The sequence below is a fragment of the Equus przewalskii genome, chromosome 16 (assembly GCF_037783145.1).
Source record: "Equus przewalskii isolate Varuska chromosome 16, EquPr2, whole genome shotgun sequence".
Lineage (NCBI taxonomy): Eukaryota > Metazoa > Chordata > Mammalia > Perissodactyla > Equidae > Equus > Equus przewalskii.
In genome coordinates this window covers 774,923-793,978 of record NC_091846.1, presented here as the reverse complement: position 1 = coordinate 793,978, position 19,056 = coordinate 774,923, and the positions used below count along the sequence as shown (strand labels likewise).

Genomic DNA, 19,056 nt, shown 5'->3' with positions numbered 1-19,056 from the left:
ACCAAAGTAATATACCACATTAATAGACTGAAGGGGAAAAAAAACCACCACCACCACACGATCATCTCAATTGAGGGAGAAAAACTGACAAAATACAACATACTTTTATGATAAAACCAACAAACAAAGAAGAGAAGAAAACTTCTGCAACATGATAAAGGCCATTTTTGGAAAAACCCACAGCTGTCATACTCAATGGTGGAAGATGGAATGCTTTCTTCTAAGATTAGGAACAATGCACAGATGTCCACTTTCATCACTTTAACTCAACATAGTACTGAAGTCCTGCCCAGAGCAATTAGGCAAGAAAAAGAATATAAAAGGCATCCAAATATAAAAAGGAAATACAAATCAACAAATACAAACAGAATACAAAATCAACACAAAAGATCAACTGAATTTCTATACACTAACAGTGAACAATCCAAAAAGGAAATTAAGAAAACTTCAGGTCAGCCATGTGGCCAAGTGGTTGAGTTCGCGTGCTCCACTTAAGCGGCTCGGAGTTTCGCCAGTTCAGATCCTGGGCACAGACATGGCACCACTCATTGGGCCATTTTGAGGCAACATCCCACATAGCACAACCAGAGACACTCACAACTAGAATATACAACATGTACTAGGGGGCTGTGGGAGGAGAATAAAAAAAAAGCTGATATATTAAAAAAAAAGAAAACTTCATTTACAATAATATTAAATAAAATACATAGAAATAAATTTTACCAAGGAGTTTGAAGGACTTGTACAATGAAAACTACCAAACAATGCTGAAAGAAATTAAAGACATAAATAAATAGAAAGATGGGGGCCGCCCTGGTGGCATAGTGGTTAAGTTCACACACTCCACTTCCTCGGCCTAGGGTTCGCAGGTTCAAATCCTGGGTGCAGACCTACACACCACTTATAAAGCCATGTTGTGGTGGCGTCCTACATACAAAGTAGAGGAAGATGGGCACTGATGTTAGCTCAGGGTCAATCTTTCTTACCAAAAATAAACAAATAAATAAATGGAAAGATTCCCTATGTTCATCTATTGGAAGATTAATTAAGATGACAATACCACCCCAAAGCAATCCACAGATTCAATGCAATCCCTAGAAAAACCCAAAAGATGTTTTTTGCAGAGAGAAAAACTCATCATAAAATTTATATGGAATCTCAAGGGACAAGAATGTTGAAAACAAACAAAGCTGAAAGGGTCTCACAATCTTGATTTCAAAACTGACCACAAAGCTACAATAAATCAAAATAGCATGGTACTGGCACAAAGACAGATACACAGACCAATAGCACAGAAGAGAAAGCCCAGAAACCCTCAAATACTTGGTCAAATGATTTGACAAGAGTGCTAAAACCACTCAATGAGTAAAGAACAATCATTTCAACATAAGACTGCAACAGGACCTTACCTTACACCATATACAAAAATTAAAATGGATCAAAGCTCTATATTTAAGAGCTAAAACTATAAAACTCTTAGAAGAAAACATAGAGGAAAAGCTTCATGGCATTGGCTTTGGCAACAATTTCTTGGATATGACATCCAAAGCAGAGGCAATAAAAGAAAAAACAGATAAATTAAACTTCATCAAAATTAAAAACTTGTGTGCTGATAGAAAAATACCGCCAATGGAGAATACTATATCCAGTAAAATTTTCCTTCAGAATCAAAGGAGATAAAGAGTTTTCCAGACAGATGAAAGCTGAAGGAGTTCATCACCACTAGTTCAATCTTACAAGAAATGTTAAAGGGAGTTCCTCAAGCTGAAACAAAAGGACACTAATTAGTAAGAGGAAAACATACGGAATTATAAAACTCACTGGTAAAGCTGAAAAAAAATTTTAAACTTTTGTGCAAAGTACACCATCAAGAGAATGAAAAGACAACACACAGAATTTGAGAAAATGTTAGCAAATCATGTATCTGATACAGGATTAACATCCAGAATATATAAAGAATTCTTACAACTCAACAACAAAAAAAACAAACAAAACAATTAAAAAATAGTCCAAGGACTTATACAGATACTTCCCCAACCCCGAAGAAGATATACAAATAAGCAAAAAGCACAGGACAAGATATTCAACATTACTAGTCACTAGGGAAATGGTATCAAATCAAGAGGAGGAAATACCATCTCACATCCCTTAGGGATGGCTACTGTCAAAACAAACAGACACAAAGCAAGGAGTGTTGCTGAGGCCAAACTGATTGGTTGGTTAGTTAGCTGAGGAAACTGGATCCCCTGTGCACTGTTCATAGGAATGCAAAAAGGTACAGTAGCTATAGAAAACAGTATAGAGGTTACTCAAAAAGTTAAAATTTGAATATATGATCCCACAATCCCACTTCTGGGTATATATCCAAAAGAACTGAAAGCAGGATCCAAAGAGATATTTGCACATTTATGTTCACAGCAGCACCGTTCACAAGAGCCAAGAAGTAGAAGCAACCAAAATGTCTACGGGCAGATTAACAGATAAACAAAACGCAGTTCGTACAATGAAGTATTATTCAACCTTAAAAAGAAATAAACTCCAGTTACATAGCTACAACATGGATGAACCTTGATGACCTTATGTTAAGTGAAAAAAGACAAACATTATATGATCACATTTATATGAGGTACCTAAATAAGTCAAATACATATAAACAGAAAATAGGATGGTGGTTACCAGGGGCTGAGGAGGAGGAAACGAGGAATTGTTGTTTAATGGGTATAGAGTTTTGGTGTTTCAAGATGAAAAAGTTCTGGATATCTGTTGCATGACAATGTGAATATAATACTTAAATACTACTGAGCTAGACACTTAAAAATGGTTAAGATGGTAAGTTTTTTGTGTGTGTGTGAGGAAGACTGGCCGTGAGCTAACATCTGTGGCAATCTTCCTCTTTTTGCTTGAAGAAGATTGTTGCTGAACTAACATCTGTGCCACTCTCCCTCTATTTTATATGTGGGATGCTGCCACAGCATGGCTTGATGAGCAATGTGTAAGCCCATGCCCAAGATCCAAATCTGCGACCCCCGGGCCACAAAGCAGAGCATGCAAACTTAACCAGTATGCCACCGGGCTGGCCCCAAGATGGTAAATTTTATGTTATGTTTTTTTACCACAATTGAAAATAAAAAATAAGGAAAAAATGACACACTGTTTCACAGCACTAGGATAGATATCATTTTTTTAAAAAGGAAAATAACAAATGCTGGCAAGGATGTACAAAAATTAGAACACTTCTGCATTGCTGGTCAGAATGTAAAATGGTGTAGCCACTGTGGAAAACAGATTGCGGGTAGCTCAAAAAGTTATACACAGAATTAAGGGGCCAACCCCATGGCATAGTGGTTAAGTCTGGCACACTCCACTATGGTGGCCCAGGTTCCTGCGATCAGATCCCAGGCGTGGGCCTACATCACTCATCAAGCCACGCTGTGGCGGTGACGTACATACAAAATAGAGGAGGACTGGCACAGATGTGAGCTCAGGGCAAATCTACCTCAAGCAAAAAAAGAGGAAGATTGGCAATGGATGTTAGCTCAGAGCAAATCTTCCTCACCAGAAAAAACAAAAACCAAAAAGTTACACATAGAATTAACATATCATCAGTCAATTTCACTTCTAGGTATATACCCAAAAGAACTGAAATCAGGGACTCAAGTGAGTATTTGTGCACCAGTGTTCATGGCATTATTCACAATGGCCAAAAGGTGGAAAGAGCCCAAGGTTCCATCAACAAATGAATGGATAAATAAAATGCAGGTATACACACACAATGGAATATTATTCAGCCCTAAAAAGGAAAGAAATTCTGATACATGCCACAACATAGATGAATCCTGAAAACACTATGCCAAGTGAAATAATCCAGACACGAAGAGGCAAATATTTTATGGTTCTACTTATATCAGGTACCAAGAATAGGTGAATCCAGAGAGATGGAAGGTAGAAAAGAGGCCACCAGGAGCTGGGAGGAAGGGGTACTGGGCTTATTGTTTAATGAAATATAGAGTTTATGTTTGGGATGATATGAAAGTTCCGTAAATGGATAGTGATTATTTTTGCAAAACATCTGTGAATACACTTAATGCCATTGAACTGTATATGTAAAAATGGTAAATTTTATGTTAGTATATTTTACCAGAATTTTTTTTAAAGAAAAAAAATAGAAGACATCTCTATGAGGGAAAATAATACCACAAATACAATGATTAACTAAGAAGAAAATATTTGCAACTCATATTCTAAAAAAAGGAAGACAAAGCAGTCCTACAATCAATGAGATAAATCAACAACCAAAGAGAATAACAGGCAAAAAAAATGAACACAGCTCACAAGAAAAGGAAATACAAACAGCTCTTAAATCTATGAAATGTTTAAGAAAACTGCAAATTTAAACTCTAAAGGGCCACCAATTTTCTCACTACACTAAGATCAAAAGGTTTAACTATGTAATAAGTCTCATACTGTAAATCTGTGTAAATTAGTACAACTTCTATGAAGGGCAACTGAAAAAAATATTTCTTTGACCAATTCTACTTCTAGGCATCCTTCCTACAGATATATTATGTCATCTTTTTAAGAACGAAATGTAGAAGGATATTCATTGTAAAGTTAAAAGATTGAAACACTCACAATGTCTCTCAACAGACAACTGATAAAATGAATGACGATAAAGACAAGCAATGAAATACTATGCAGTCCTGGAAATAAGGCAGCTCTAAACCTACTTATGTACTAATATGGACCAACCTCTCATAAAAATTAAGTGCAAACAAGGTACAGTACAATGGATGAACACACACACACACTCATGCACAGAATATCTCTAGGTAAATAAGAACACAACAACAGTGTTTTGCTACTAGGGAAGAGAACTGTGTGGATGGGTCGGGGGAAGAGAAAAGAATCTTCTCAATATTTACCCTTTTGTACCTTTTAAATTTGGTACCATACACTGGGATTTGATTAGGGTTTCAATGAATTTAGAGATTTGGAGACAAAAAAACTAACATTTTCACATTATTGAAGTCTCCTTTTGCAGACATATGTCTATCTTTCCCTTCTGGTTTTCTTGTACGTCCTATGGTATCATTTTACAATTTCCGTCATAAAAATATTGCATATTTGTTTTACTTATCTCCATTTCCTGCAATAGTGAAATGGATTTTTCCCATTATGTTGTAAAATGTTTACAAAGCAAAGAAATACCATAAATAAGGTGCAAAACTATGCAAAATGAAAAGATATATACATACATATATATTTATAACAGATATAACAATGAATTGATATCCATACTTTAGAAAGAACACAAATTCAAATGACAAAAATTTAACTATTTGATAATTTCCAATGTTCGCGAGAATGTGGAGAAACTAATGGAAATGCAGTCAATATAGTGGTCCAATGGAAGGCAATTTGGCAGTATCTATTAAAATATTTAATACGCATATACTCTGACTCTGAAATTCCTATTCTCACAATCTCCCCCCTAAAGAAAACATACATGAACCCAATGATACTACACAAATATTCCATGCAGCATTACCTCTAACAAAAAATTGCAAATAGACTAAATATCCATCAATAGAATATATAAACTGTGTTAAATCCATGACACGAAATATCACATAACAGTTAAAAGGAGAGATCTTTATGTACTAATTCAGAAAGATATCTAAGACACACCACTAAGTGAAATAAGCAAGTTGCAGAAAGATACGCGTACTACACATTTTTAAAATGCACACACAAAATTACTATAATTCTTATGAATACATGTTCGTATATGCACAGAATAGAATCTGGAGTGATATATACTAAACTGATAATACTACTCATCTCTGGGGACGTGAGGAAAGGAACCAGGGGACCAATGATAGATGACAGAGATTATTTAACATGTCCTTATCAGATATCTCAAACAATGCTACTCTGGCTTTAGAAGTTGATAGGAATCATTTAAAAATCCAATCAAGGATTATGATAGAGTCTAGACAAAAATCTCCTTTGATTTAATAAATAAATGAATAAATAAGTTAATTCATTCAGATTATCACTAAGGCACAGAATTTCTAAAGATAAGGAATAATCTCTCCTTTCCCATAGGACCAAAATTTAACTGCAAGGTACTTTCAAGCAATTTTAACTTTCTTTGGGGATCTCATCCACTCCCATGATTTTAAGTAATACGTCAATACCTTGGACTCCTTAACTTATCTCAATCAAGATGTTTCAAACCCCACACTACCTCCTCCCTACATCTAGTTATTTAACTTGCTCTTTCATATTTATCTTGCTCTGCACCTCCTCCAGTCTTTGCCATTTGGGGAAGTTATATGGCTGGCTACTCATACCAGAAATCTGAAGGTCACTCTTAATTTCTTCTCCTTTCTTCACCTACAAACACACCATCCCCAAGTCCTATCCTCTTTCCAAAATAAATCTTGAAACTGTCCACTTTTATCCCCCTCTTCTGACACCTGTCTAGCCCTAGAAATCCACCATCATTTTTCTGCTAGATTACGGACATTACCTACTTTATTCCTCAGAGTACCTAAAACTCTATTTAAAAATTAAATCAGACAACACCAGTCACTTCTCACATGGTTTTCCAGTGCACTTAAGAGAAAACCTAAGATTCTCCCCTGCCCTGTAAGATTCTTGCCTAACTGGATTCCTGCCTACACACTAGGCTCAATTTCAGCACTACTCTTCCTCACCTTGCTCATTAAGCTTCTGCTAAACTAAGCCTTCTTTTACTTCATGGAAGGGTCTCAGGGGTCCTTTGTGCATACTCTTCCTCTACCTGAAGGGTTCTTTTCCGAATTTCTTTCCAATCTCAGCTTAAACATCACTCCCTCAAGATCCTTCCCTATCAAACACTTCACTAACCCATCCCTGGTCTAAATTAGCCTTCCTTGTTATACTCTGCCGTCATCATACATATTTCCTCAGCTGCACTTATCTAATTTGTAATTATGTTTACTTGTAATCTGTATCCTCCATTAGACTGTATGTTCCAGGAGGGCAATGATATGTTCTTATTTCCTATCACTGTATCCTCTCAACTTAACATAGTGTCTAGCCAATAGTTACTGAATGAGTATTTTTCTCTAGTAAAGAGACAGAAGAAATAACTTTTCTGGGGTGTTTTTTGCTTCTCTCTCCTATACTGTCCCCTCCAATGGCATTCTAGCTCTACCCCTCACCTCCCTTCTTGTGTGCCAAAGGACAATCACTTCACCTTGAGCCTCAGCTTCCCCGTTGTAAAACAGGAAATTAGGATAATTTCCTCAAAAGATGAAACAAGAAAAAAAATCTCTGCCTTATGTCTTTGGTCATGATTTTTTATTACTTCTATACTCAATCTACATAATTAGTAACATGGTCTGATCGTAGTCCCTAATTAAAGGTTATCATACCCTATCCCTTTCTTCCTCTTAACCAAAGAAGCTAAATAAACCCACACTTCCTTCTCCAAACATAGTTTAAAACGTATGACACAAGTAATCTTCAACCGCATACGTTAACTTGGAAACATTCATTTATTCTTATGATACTTGGTATTCCAAATCTATGACCTAGTATAATGATTGGTTTTGATACCAAATTTTCCCTATTTTTGATTTGTTTAATAATATTTCCCTATTTTCCCTGTTTTTGATACCAAATTTTCCCATGTTTAAATATGATGGAGTAGAGGGCTTTAAGAAGAATATTACCTTCTTTACATAAGTTCAAAGGTTCCATGATTAAGACCTCATCTAACCGAAAGAAGCAACAATACTTGTCTCAATAAGCAAATGAGACCATAGAATCAAAAAGGCTAGACTTTAAGTACTAAGAATTTATTTCTCCAATACAGGTCATTTCTAAATAAAAACTATTGCCTCCATTTCATAAGACTCAAAACTCAAAACAATTTTTACCAGCATTCTTTCCCAGAGATATATTCTTCAGATGTTCACTGATGGCTCTTAAAAATAAAAGGAATATAAAAAGAATATGGAGTATAACAAAAAAAATCTGTTTTTTCTCCCTTGACAAATTTAGAAAGTAAATAGACAATCATATCATTTATAATTTAATGTAGTTTTGTTTTTTAAACTATCTAGTAAATATTCAAAGCTCTGTAGCAAAGGCACTCAGTAAGTCTTGTTTTATTTTTCCCTTTATTCAACCCCTTCATAATTTGAGTTTGGCTTTTTTTGTCTCTGAATTTCATGACATATCTAATATAACAATAACAACTATAACCATTTATATAAGACACACTTGGTACCACTCATCACAACTATGTTAAAATGTCTAACAGATAGCCTAAAAATATTATCATCATCCCATTTCTCAGATGACTTTTCTATTGTGTGTAATCAGGTAGCTTTCCTATGGCATATAGCTCTTAGGCGGCAAAACCAGAGTTCGTACTTAAAGTCCACATACCTTTCACTATACCACATTATCCCTCAATCATATAGAACTGAGACTGTTCTAACACACTGACCACTAGAATTCAAACATTAACCAGTTAAAACTTTTGCACCATCAGGACAGGGAAGGGATTTTAACAATGTCAGACTTGTGTCAAAAATGTCAATTGTTGATAGTAATAGTGTATATGCAAGATATTAGTGTGATGAACGGGAAAAAAATCCTAAGACTATCTTTAAAAATGTAAACACCAGCTTCAAAAGAAATGGGATTATGGAGGAACTTTCATTTTCTAGGTCACATATTTCTTTACTACTTAAAGATTTTAAGGGCATATTTTATTTTTATAACCAAAATATTCTTTTAAAAATTGTCCTTTCTGGGGCTAGCCCCGGTAGCTGAGTGGTTAACTTCAGTATACTCCGCTTCGGCGGTCCAGGTTCAGTTCCCAGGCACGGACCTACACCATCTGTCAGTGGCCATGCTGGCAGTGGCTCACATACAAAAAAGAGAAAGACTGGCAACAGATGTTAGCTCAGGGCAAATCTTCCTCAGCAAAAAGAGGAAGATTAGCAACAGATGTTAGCTGAGGATGAATCTTCCTCAAAAAAAAAAAAAATCATCCTTTCTGATATGCATACAACTATTCATTTCTATATATTGCCTATTATGCTTCATTGTTTATATTTATTCACTTACATGACTATCTCCCCAAACTGAACACTGAGAAGCTACCTAAAAATCACATATAACATTTGCTAATTGATTTCTTTTCAAGGGTTTAAAGTCCACACTTAGTTTGCACTTTGTTTCACATGCTAACAAGAATCTCTCAAGTTTCTGCAAAGTGAGGGATGTGATCAGACTGGGCATTAGGAAAAACTAATCTGGCTGTAGACTGGAGTAAGGAACAGGATGAAAGTGTCTTATAAATATAATTCCCTATTTTCTAATACAATAGACTAAGGTCAAAGTACAAAACAAAACAGGAGAGAGCTGAGTACCTTAGGAAATAAGGGCACTTAAAGGTCTCAACATGCAACAGTCTAATGAGGGGAAGGGAAGGAGATGGTCAGAAGTATAATACCATGTTAAGTTCGAAGTCCCAAAAGTCAATAGAGTTTCAAGGAACATCATAATAAATTTCAAATGTTACAGAATTAAGAGAAAAAAGGAACTTAAAGATTTGGCAATTAAGTCACTAATGACCTCAAAAGAGCATATCTGGTAGAGTGCTGAGAGCGCAAATCAGTGAATTTGTTTTGGAAAGAATGAGAAAAGGAACGAGTTTGGAAGTTTGAAAAAGGTGCAGAGATTCTGGAGGATAGAGTGTTATAGCATACTAAATAACAATACACTAATGAAGGAGTCAGCAGAGGAAAGTCAGTGAAGAGGAAGATATAAATCCTCCTCTCTACTATCAGATGAGCATTCAGTGAGTTTACTGTATCAGTGGTGGCAACAAATTCATGATGTCTGGTCCATACGTACAGATCAAAAATCGGAGCTGCTACAAACTGAACACCTACTACTGACCAGTCACATAGCAAACATTATTTTTAATCCTTACCTTGTAGCAATCTCAGGAAAGCAGGCATCACTACACTCATTTGTCAAATAAGTAAACTAAGGCTGAGAGGTAAAAGGACTAACCAGAGATCGCAAACTGGTAGATGGTACAGCAAAATTGATTTTTCAGTTTTACTGAGGTACAATTTACATATGATTATTTAAACAAGAAGTTTGATAATTTTTAGTAAATTTATATAGTTATTCATTTATCACCACAATCTGCTTTTAGAACACTTGCATCACCCTGAAAGTTCATTCGCGAGCAAGGCAGATTTGAACCCCAAACTGTCTCACTCCAAATGCATGTCACGATGCAAATCCCCTAGCAACACTCAAGTGACAAAAATGGATTTTTTAGACAGAAAAACTGAAAAATTAAGTCCCACTAGTTCCCTTTCCATGTGAGGCCCCAACATACCACTAGAACTGTACCCACATTCCATGATCTCACCAAATTTAAGTTTACTAAAATTTGGATAAGCCGCGTGTTGAGTATAGCAAAATTAGAACACAGGATGCTATTACAGACACTGTGTGGTATATTTAAAAAATGCAAAAGGAATTAGGAAAGGGAAAGACAAATGAACACAAGTCCAGGAAGAAGGCAGGACAAAAACAGCTACGTAAGGACGTCAAGGATGGAAAACGTGATATACAAATGAAGAGAACAAGGAATAACAGAAATCAGAAGTTTGTGTCCTAGAAGACAGACTAACTTAAACAGAAGCTTCTCTTTGATGAGCAATGCAAAACTGTTTGGAGATATATAATGGAATGACTTCCTAGGCAGGAGTTAAAACATTTGATTAAGAAACAGGATGATACAATATTAAAACAAACAAAAATAAAAATAGAAAGTGAGACAATATTCACAGTAATGAAAGTTGTAAAGCTAAAACTAGTTTAATTTTATAGTAATGATTTTATATAACTAATTAAAACAAGGGAAAATTTTTCATTACTTCACAAACACACACAGAACCATGAACGTAAGAATTTAGATATCATGTTAGGGCCAGAAATAATTAAAATAAATTAAAATAATTAAAATAAAACATGACAAGCTTTGAAAAAAATACGAGTATAAATCTAACACAAAAGGATAAAGTAAAAATTTCACTTACTAAATTTTCACTTCCACTCTAACATTTCTTTAGTTCTATAGAACTAGAAACACAAATCACTAATTTTATAGTCACTGGGCCTAACCAAACTTTACAAATTCCAGATTAGGGCCCTGTAGCGTAGCATTAGAAGTCTAGATGAAACGCTCTTCCAAGCATAGAGCCAAAGAAACTGCTAGCCAACTATTAATGAACACATCTTTTATGACTACTTGATATACAGTACATGATATAATATATAATTTGCTAAATAAATGATTTCTATTTATTCTCAGTCTGGTCCAGCTCAATAATTCAAGAAACATCACTCTTCCCAGGCAAAAGACATGCCTCTTTGAAATGAATAATTATAACTGCTCCAGTATTACAAGAAAAAGTTCCTTTAATGTTTTTAAGTTACAAAACCATAATTTAAGTCCCAAATTCTTACAATAATAAATCCAGACAAGGTATCTAGGTGACTACTGCAAAAATAATACACACATGGCATCGCCATAAAGTAAAAAAGACTGAAGAATCTGTCTCATTGTGTCACATTTTATAAACTTTCTTCTGTCTGAAACCCCTAACTGCGCATTATGATTTTACTTAAAATTGCCATTTTTTCCTATCCAATCTAAATATATAGTTAGAAAGAAATAAGTTTACTGTAAGAATTATAACAGATCTTTCCCAAATTGTTTAACACGAGGTTGCAACAATTAACTCTATTCCTAGCAAATTTATCTTAAAATTACAATTTAACATTAACTTTTAACATCAGAATCAAACTAAAAATTTAATCATTTAAGGATAAAATACTTTAAAGCCTTTTTTTAATTCAGATATAACTGATATATAGCATTGTATTACTTTTAGTGTATTTTTTTTAACCTTTGAACTTTAAATTCACAAAAACAAATCTGACCTTCAAACTCACTAGGAACAGTTAGAGAGGAAAAAAAATCTAAAACCCTCTGGAGAAGTAAGAGAAACCTGATCCTTAGCAGCCTACTGATATTAAAGAGAATGGATGAAATGCTTTAATGATAATTTGGTAACTCTTCAAGAAGGATAAACAAAACGATAATATGTAATATTGAATTAAATATGCAAAAGTTTTTTTAAACCAGAACTATTAACTATTCATTACCTATTTATCCTAATATCCAAAGTTTACTCTTAAATCATTCTTGAAATAGTAAACATTAATAATCACAAGACTGACCAAATCGATAAAAATAAAACCCCAACATTCATATCCTTCTTTTAAATTAAAGACCATGAACTCTTCTTAAATTTTATTACTTCTAATTTTCAATGGACTGCTATGAAGTAAAAATAAAATTAGAACTAAGAACAAATCCCAAACTAGTCACGTGATCAAGTGATTTTGCAAACCTCTCTACACATCATTTTTTAACTCTAAAATAGACTTTTCAATGGTTTACAAAAATTTATCCTGCAGTTCCAAAGTGCTGCAAGTGTTGTGCGTAACTTGATCCAAAAAATTAATATATTTTAAAATATGCAATAAAACAAAAGATACACTCAAATGTGTTGTAATCCAGATTTTAACACACTTTAAGATGACCAATTTATCTTGTTACCAAGTAAGTGTTTGGTGTTGGCGTTCTTAATTCTCCTCCCATCTCTACTGTAATAACATAAACCAGATTACAAAGTGACTTCTTTAAAAAACAGCTTGCAGATATAAAAATTTGCAACTCCAACTGTGTAAAACAGAATTTTCTTGCTGGTATACAACCAAAATAAAAAATAAAAATAAACTATAATTGTTACCCAGAGCCCCACAGTTCAAAATTACAGATTTATCCAACAGCAATTTTTCTCACCGACAACTTTATAGGTCTTACATACTGGAATTGTGCATAAGAACTTTCAGATTTGACTGTTTCAAAAGTCTAAAATCCCAATTCTACGCACTGACAGGAACAGAAGAAAATTAACCAACTGAAATCAAAAAATGGAAAATACATGGAGTCAAAGCAATGTCTCCATCTACTTGTTTCCAAAGTTAAAGTACCCTACATAAAATACTGTTAGAGAATCCAATGGGAGGAGACACCTGCGTTTGGGTTCACCTTGCGTTCCCTAAAAAAACACACCCAAGTTGCATATGCCACAATCTTCTTATAAGTGTTACTCCATATAAAACATGTTATGAATATTACTAAAAGGGCACAGACAGATATCAGTGCCTAGAAAGGCAAAAAATAGAAAATTTCTAATTATATCACACCTTTTAACAACAAAGATAGAGCTCCAACATTTCGCACATATTCTTTCCAATACAGTAATACCACAGCATCTGATTAAAGGTTCGCTTTGTCTCAAATGCACTAAGTTTATACACTTTTGTAACTCAAACAAGGGCAAAATACAATAAAACTTTAAGAATACGAACACTGCTGTACAAAGATGGTATATCAAATTCCATATCCACATAAAAGTCTGAAACATTTATGTTCAGCATCCGTGTGATATGTGAGTGATTCAGAATTGTCTTACCCCGTGAGGTACAAAAGTCCAGCCCATGAAATTATATAAAAGTAGAACACGGAGAAGTAGGGACCACCCTGTATCTTTCCCCCAACTCTTTAAAAGGACAGGTGGGAGAAGTGGGGAACACATACTATTAAGGATGCACTAAAGAAGGTGCCATAAATATGCAAAGTATTTTTGACTGTCAAAATATGAACTAAGTACTACATCTAAAAGCACCTAACTCACATTAAGTGCCCAATAAATCTAAGTATAATAAAAAACTTATTTAGTCAAGGTCAATTAAAAATTGTCAGGTTATCTTCAACTTACTGTCTGGCACATTAAAGCAGCATTAGTTGATGTTTTTAAGAAAAGGAATTTTTAAATTCTGAGTTAAATCGTTATTTAACATTTGGTATAATTTGAAAGAACCATGGCTTTCCTTAGTATACATGTGCTGACATTACAGAAAAGTCCTGATTATACATTTTTACGTTCTCATCTCCAAATGTCTACTAAACATAACCAATTAACACTCTCCCTACCAACAACACAACTAAGAATAAAGAAAAAAATCTGAAAATGCTAACTCTTTTGTGAAAATATGTGATGATAAAATAAGCACTGCCCATCTATCTGAAAGATCTGCTCCTTGAGCCATTATATCTGAATGATCTAATGTCTGCCAAGAGCTTTAAACTCATTAGAGAAGTTATATTCATTCAAGTTACAGTATTTAGGAAACAATTAGACTCTAAATTGTACAAGGACACACTGAAAAAAGAGAATTCATTATTTCTGATTGAAATAGACCCTGTTAGTTTTAAAATAAGACAGTAAAATAATCTAGTTGATAACCATGGTTCTATTATTTTTTAAAAAGGTACTTAGTTAGGGGCCAGCCTGGTGGCATAACAGTTAAGTTCACATGCTCTGCTTCGGCAGCCTGGGGTTCACAGGTTCAGACCCCTGGCTCGGACCTACGTACCACTGGTCAAGCCATGCTGTGGAGTCATCTCATATACAAAATAGAGGAAGATGGGCACCAATGTTAGCTCACATCTAATCTTCCTCAGCAAAAAGAGGAAGATTGACAACAAATGTTAGCTCAGGGCTAATCTTCCTCACCAAAAAGAAAAAGAAAAAAAGGTACTTAGCAAGATTCAAGCATTTTCTACTTGTTTACACACTGTTCTTTACGAAAAGAACACAGGCTGAGAAGATTTTAACCTTGGATTTTTTTCACCATTTCAGTTTCCAAATTTGTAAAACAAGCATATTATGTACTTTAAACCAGGACAGAAACTTGTTTGTAATCAAACTGCTGAAGTTCAAATCCTTTCTTTAACAACTACTACTACCTGGTTTTCTACCTGTGCCCCTGTTACCTCCTCTACAAATTAAGAGTAAAAACAGCAGCTACATCACTGGGGTTTCATGAGATTTAAAAGATTATACGTTAAAAATTAGTTTGGACATGTGTCAGTAATTACAGAATGTAAATGATAGGTACACAGAAATTCAGTATATTACTCTCACTCATAAATGTGAAAGTTTCCATAATAAACTTTTTTTTAAAACTTGGCTTAGATTTGTGGTGGCATACAATAAGGACTCAATACATGCTATTTTTATTACCCTGCAGGCGACTTTCTGAGACTAAAGGAAATAATTTATGGAAGTGTCCTGCACTATGCCTAGAATGGTGTGCATTTGAGCTGCCATCCTCTCATCGTCCTTCACATCTGTATTCAGGAAATATTCATCATCAATTGTCCTTGGTCCCATTTAGGACTTAATATTTAAGCATAAGCTGCTACACTTATGACTTACCTCTGACAGAGATCTGTAAGTTAGCTATCAACTGTCAATGGGCTCAAGAGATATAACGTATCCAGAGTGCTAACTTCACTGATATTTTGTAACTAATTTCAATTGACAGACATTTTGACTGGTCGTTTCTCTTATCATCCAGCACTCCACAAGACAGCCTTAAAATCAACAAATTACAAGCATTAAATGATAATTCTCAGTTAACATATTCAAGAATGACGCATTGAAGACTACTCAGCACAGAAGATGGGGGACATAAGAAAGTAACTAGAGCAGTGCACTGGTCTGATCGGCAGACTACTTGGTGAACAAAGAGTACTACGAGTGGACTTCATGCTCTTTTCTGAGCAAAATATGAAAGAGATCTATCAACTACTAAACCCTGAGAGTTAAAATCTATGTTTTAAATCAACACAAACAAAAAGTTAGTGGTTCTTTCTATTTTTCCAAGCCCTTCGATCAATTATCCATTGTAAAGGAAGAAAAAGTGTTAAAAGATGGCTGCATGCATGCATAGTATTTAAAACGAAATAACTTCAATTCCCACTTTGGAACTCTAGAGGGCACCAGAAATATGCCCTCCTTCACACCACCCCTCCTCCCGGGTAACGTGAGCAGCTGCAGGAGCCCGTCGTCTGGTTGCTGAGGTTGGTATTGCAGCAGCAGGAGAGATGTCTGCAGCGGTGGAAACAGCAGCGCCCACTCCCAGCTGCCTCACCAGTCATTACCCAGGCTTCGCCCCGGGGGCAGCTGCCACCCAAGCGAAAGCTCCTCCCCCTAAAAACAACGAGGACAGACAAGTCCCGAGGCAGAACCCCTACAACCTGACAACGTCCTCTAAGAGCAACAAATCAGAGGCAAAGGACTCACAATGGGAGTGTTTCCTTCTCACTTTCTGCCAAAGATGCACCAGATAGGGTTGAAGGCGATTCCTGGTCCTGGGGTAAGAGGAAAAACGGAAAATGGATCAAGAACATCTAACCAGGTGGGAGAATCAAGCCTTTTCCACCAGGAGAAGGCGGAGAAGGGAAGAAGAGGTCAAGCAGGTTCGGCCCTTCTATTATCACTCTCCAGCACGCGACCAACAACTCCCTCCTACGTAAAGTGGGGCAAAACGGCGTAAAATAAATATTTGGGACCAAAAACCACGTGAGAGGCAAAATCTACAGGGAGGAGGCGGAGGGCAGCGAGCCTGCCCCCGGGAGGGGAGCCGGGGAAGGCAAACGCTGCCTCGACGCCAGCGAGGACGGTCTTCCCTCCTAAATTGGCCCACCCAGCGTCATCCCCGACACTCCGGGCGCCAAACTGGAGGTAAGGGGCGGCTCCCGTCCCCGCTGCGCTGAAACCACCCCCGTTTGCCCCAAGCAGTTGCCCCGAGCCCGAGACTTGCCCCCCCCGCGGTCGGCGACCGGCAGCGCTGCCTCCCCGTCCGCCATTAGAGACCCAGCCAAACAATACGTGAGGAGGAGAGCCGCGCAGCGCAGCGCCGGGCAGGGGAGCAGCGACGGGGGGCCCGCGGGCGCCAGGCAGCACCCTCGCCCCGAAAAACTTGGGGCCCTCGGGCCGCGGCGGACGGGCGGGAGCGCAGCCCGGCAGCGGGAGGGCGAACTGAGGCACCCCTCCCCCACCCTGCCCCCGCCGCGAAGAAAGGAAAAATGCCCCGCGACCTCCCGCCGCCCCGGCCCCGCGGCCCCCGCCCCGGCGACCCCCGCCCCCGGCGCCGCCTCACCCAGCCCGCCCGGCCTCGCCCTCGCTCCCGCAGCCCTTCGGGCCGCACGCGAAGGCGCCTCTGACATGAGCGGAGCCCGGCGCAGCCCCCGAGGCCCCGACGCGGCAGCGGCGACGGCAGCGCGCCGCGGGGGATTAATCCCGGGTCGGTGGGAGGCTCCGGAGGCTGCCCTCACCCATCTCCGCCTCCCCAGTCGCCCCCGCCTCCGCCTCCTCCTCCGGAGGCTGCGCTGCGCCCAGCCACCCCCACTATCGGCGGACCCGGACTGGAAAGACAGCGGGGCTAAGCCTCACCCGGTTCTGGCTGCGGCTCCGCGGAACGAACCTCCCCTCCCCCGGCCCACCCCCCTTCGGCAACACGCACAACTCCGCTCGGTCCAGTCCCGGGTTTAGCGCTGGTGAGGAGGAGGAGGCGGAGGCGGCGGCGGCGCGGCCGAGCCCGGCGAGGCCCCGCCCTCCGCGCCCCCATTGGCTGGAGGGGAGGGCGGGCCGGGGCGCCTCGGGCGCGTCCATTGGCTATCTCTGCCCTCCTTCAGGACCCCCCTGGAGGGGGTGGTCCGAGAGGCTGTCCGTCAGGCGCAGGCCACGCCCCCGGCGTTTCCATTCCACTCCCCCCGCCGCCAGCCCTCCGCTCTCAGCCGCGTCCGCTCCCTCCTTACCCCCGCCTCCTACCCCGCCCCCACCCCGGGTCCGTCAGGGTCAGGCAGCCCGAGCTGCGCTGCCCGTTGCACCGGCCGCGAGCTCGGCCCCTGGGGGACGGGGGACCCTCCGGGGCCCGGAACAGCCCGAGAGGCTGAGGCCGGGGCCGCCTGCCCTCGCTCGAGCCTGGGCGCCCGGGCCGCTGCGGCGGCTCCCAACGACCCTGCCCGAGGAGAGACGCGGCCTCGATGTCCCCAACGCCCTCCCTGGCCAGTTCCTTGAAGCCCCCCGTGAGGGCCGAGCCCGGGCAGGGGCTGGAGCCAGGCAAAGTGGGAGGTTGGGTCAGCAGGTGAAGTGGATTCCCGAACGCCCGGAGGAGAGTGGAAGCGCTTCCACCCTCGCCTCACCCCCGTGGGGAATTGTCCCCCCACCTCCCGTCATGGCTGCTGGAGGAGACGACGTCCTCCATTTTGTCGGGACTGCTGTGGGAACTTGGGACCAGTTCAAACGCAAACCCCGTGGGGCTGGGAAACTTGTCCCCGGGAAGCCCCAACTGGACTCCGCCATTCGGCCCGAGGGGACAGCCCCTGCCTCCAGCGTCTGCATCCGAGGGGCCCTGGGGCACAGGCGCGACGGCGGGGAGACCCGGACGCCGCTGCCCGCCTCCATCAACCAAGATGGAGGAAGCTGCGGGCGCCCCTGGAGCTGGGCTCCCGCCTGTTGGAAGGCCGGAGCCTCCCCTCGGTGTGTCCCTCGGCGCTGCCGTCCTCCTGCTCCGCAGCCTCTCTCGCTCGCCCTCCCTCAGCCTCCACCCAGCCTCTCCACCGCCTTCCACCCTCTCCTGGTCCTCAACGATTGATGGAGGCTCCACTGCACGGCGCGCCCAGTCGCTTCGCCCGCCCGGGGCCGGCCCCGCCGGGGGAGCGGGGCGGAGAGGCTGCCAGCTGCCGCGCGCCCCGGGGCGGCCGTGCGCGGAGAGGCCACAGCCACCGCGGGGCTTCTCTTTTGTTCCTCGTCTACACCTCCGTCTTGGGCGCACGTCATGGTGCTGTGCAATTTCCAAGATTCCACGTAAAGATGAAAGGGAGGCCTCTTCCGTCTCACCCTAGCGGTTGTTAGTGGGATTACAACGGAAATAAAAGGATGGACAAATTAGACTTCTCAATTTCACGATTATCTAACAGCACTGCTTATTAATAAATAGACGTGTGATGTTACAATTTAAAATTCAACACAGTGA

The 19,056-nt window shown here is 39.8% G+C and overlaps 1 protein-coding gene across 25 annotated transcripts in view; it reads right to left on the bottom strand.

Annotated features, from left to right (window-relative positions):
• The window catches only part of ZMYM2 (zinc finger MYM-type containing 2), a 94,423-nt gene extending 76,660 nt beyond the window's left edge, over positions 1-17,763 (bottom strand). For 2 of the 25 annotated variants that reach the window (XM_070577781.1, XM_070577792.1), the window contains exons 1-3: positions 17,179-17,479; positions 16,320-16,387; positions 15,450-15,607 (exon numbers count right to left, since the gene is read on the bottom strand). Coding sequence is in view for 2 of the 25 variants with exons in the window: in XM_070577773.1 (XP_070433874.1) it covers positions 16,320-16,387; positions 17,472-17,690 (287 nt within the window). In the remaining 23 variants the exon portion in view is untranslated. Of the gene's footprint in view, positions 1-15,449; positions 15,608-16,319; positions 16,388-17,178 lie in introns of all 25 variants that reach the window. The other 23 variants (XM_070577778.1, XM_070577790.1, XM_070577783.1 and 20 more) reach the window with 20 other exon arrangements.
• Positions 17,764-19,056: the final 1,293 nt, after the last annotated feature.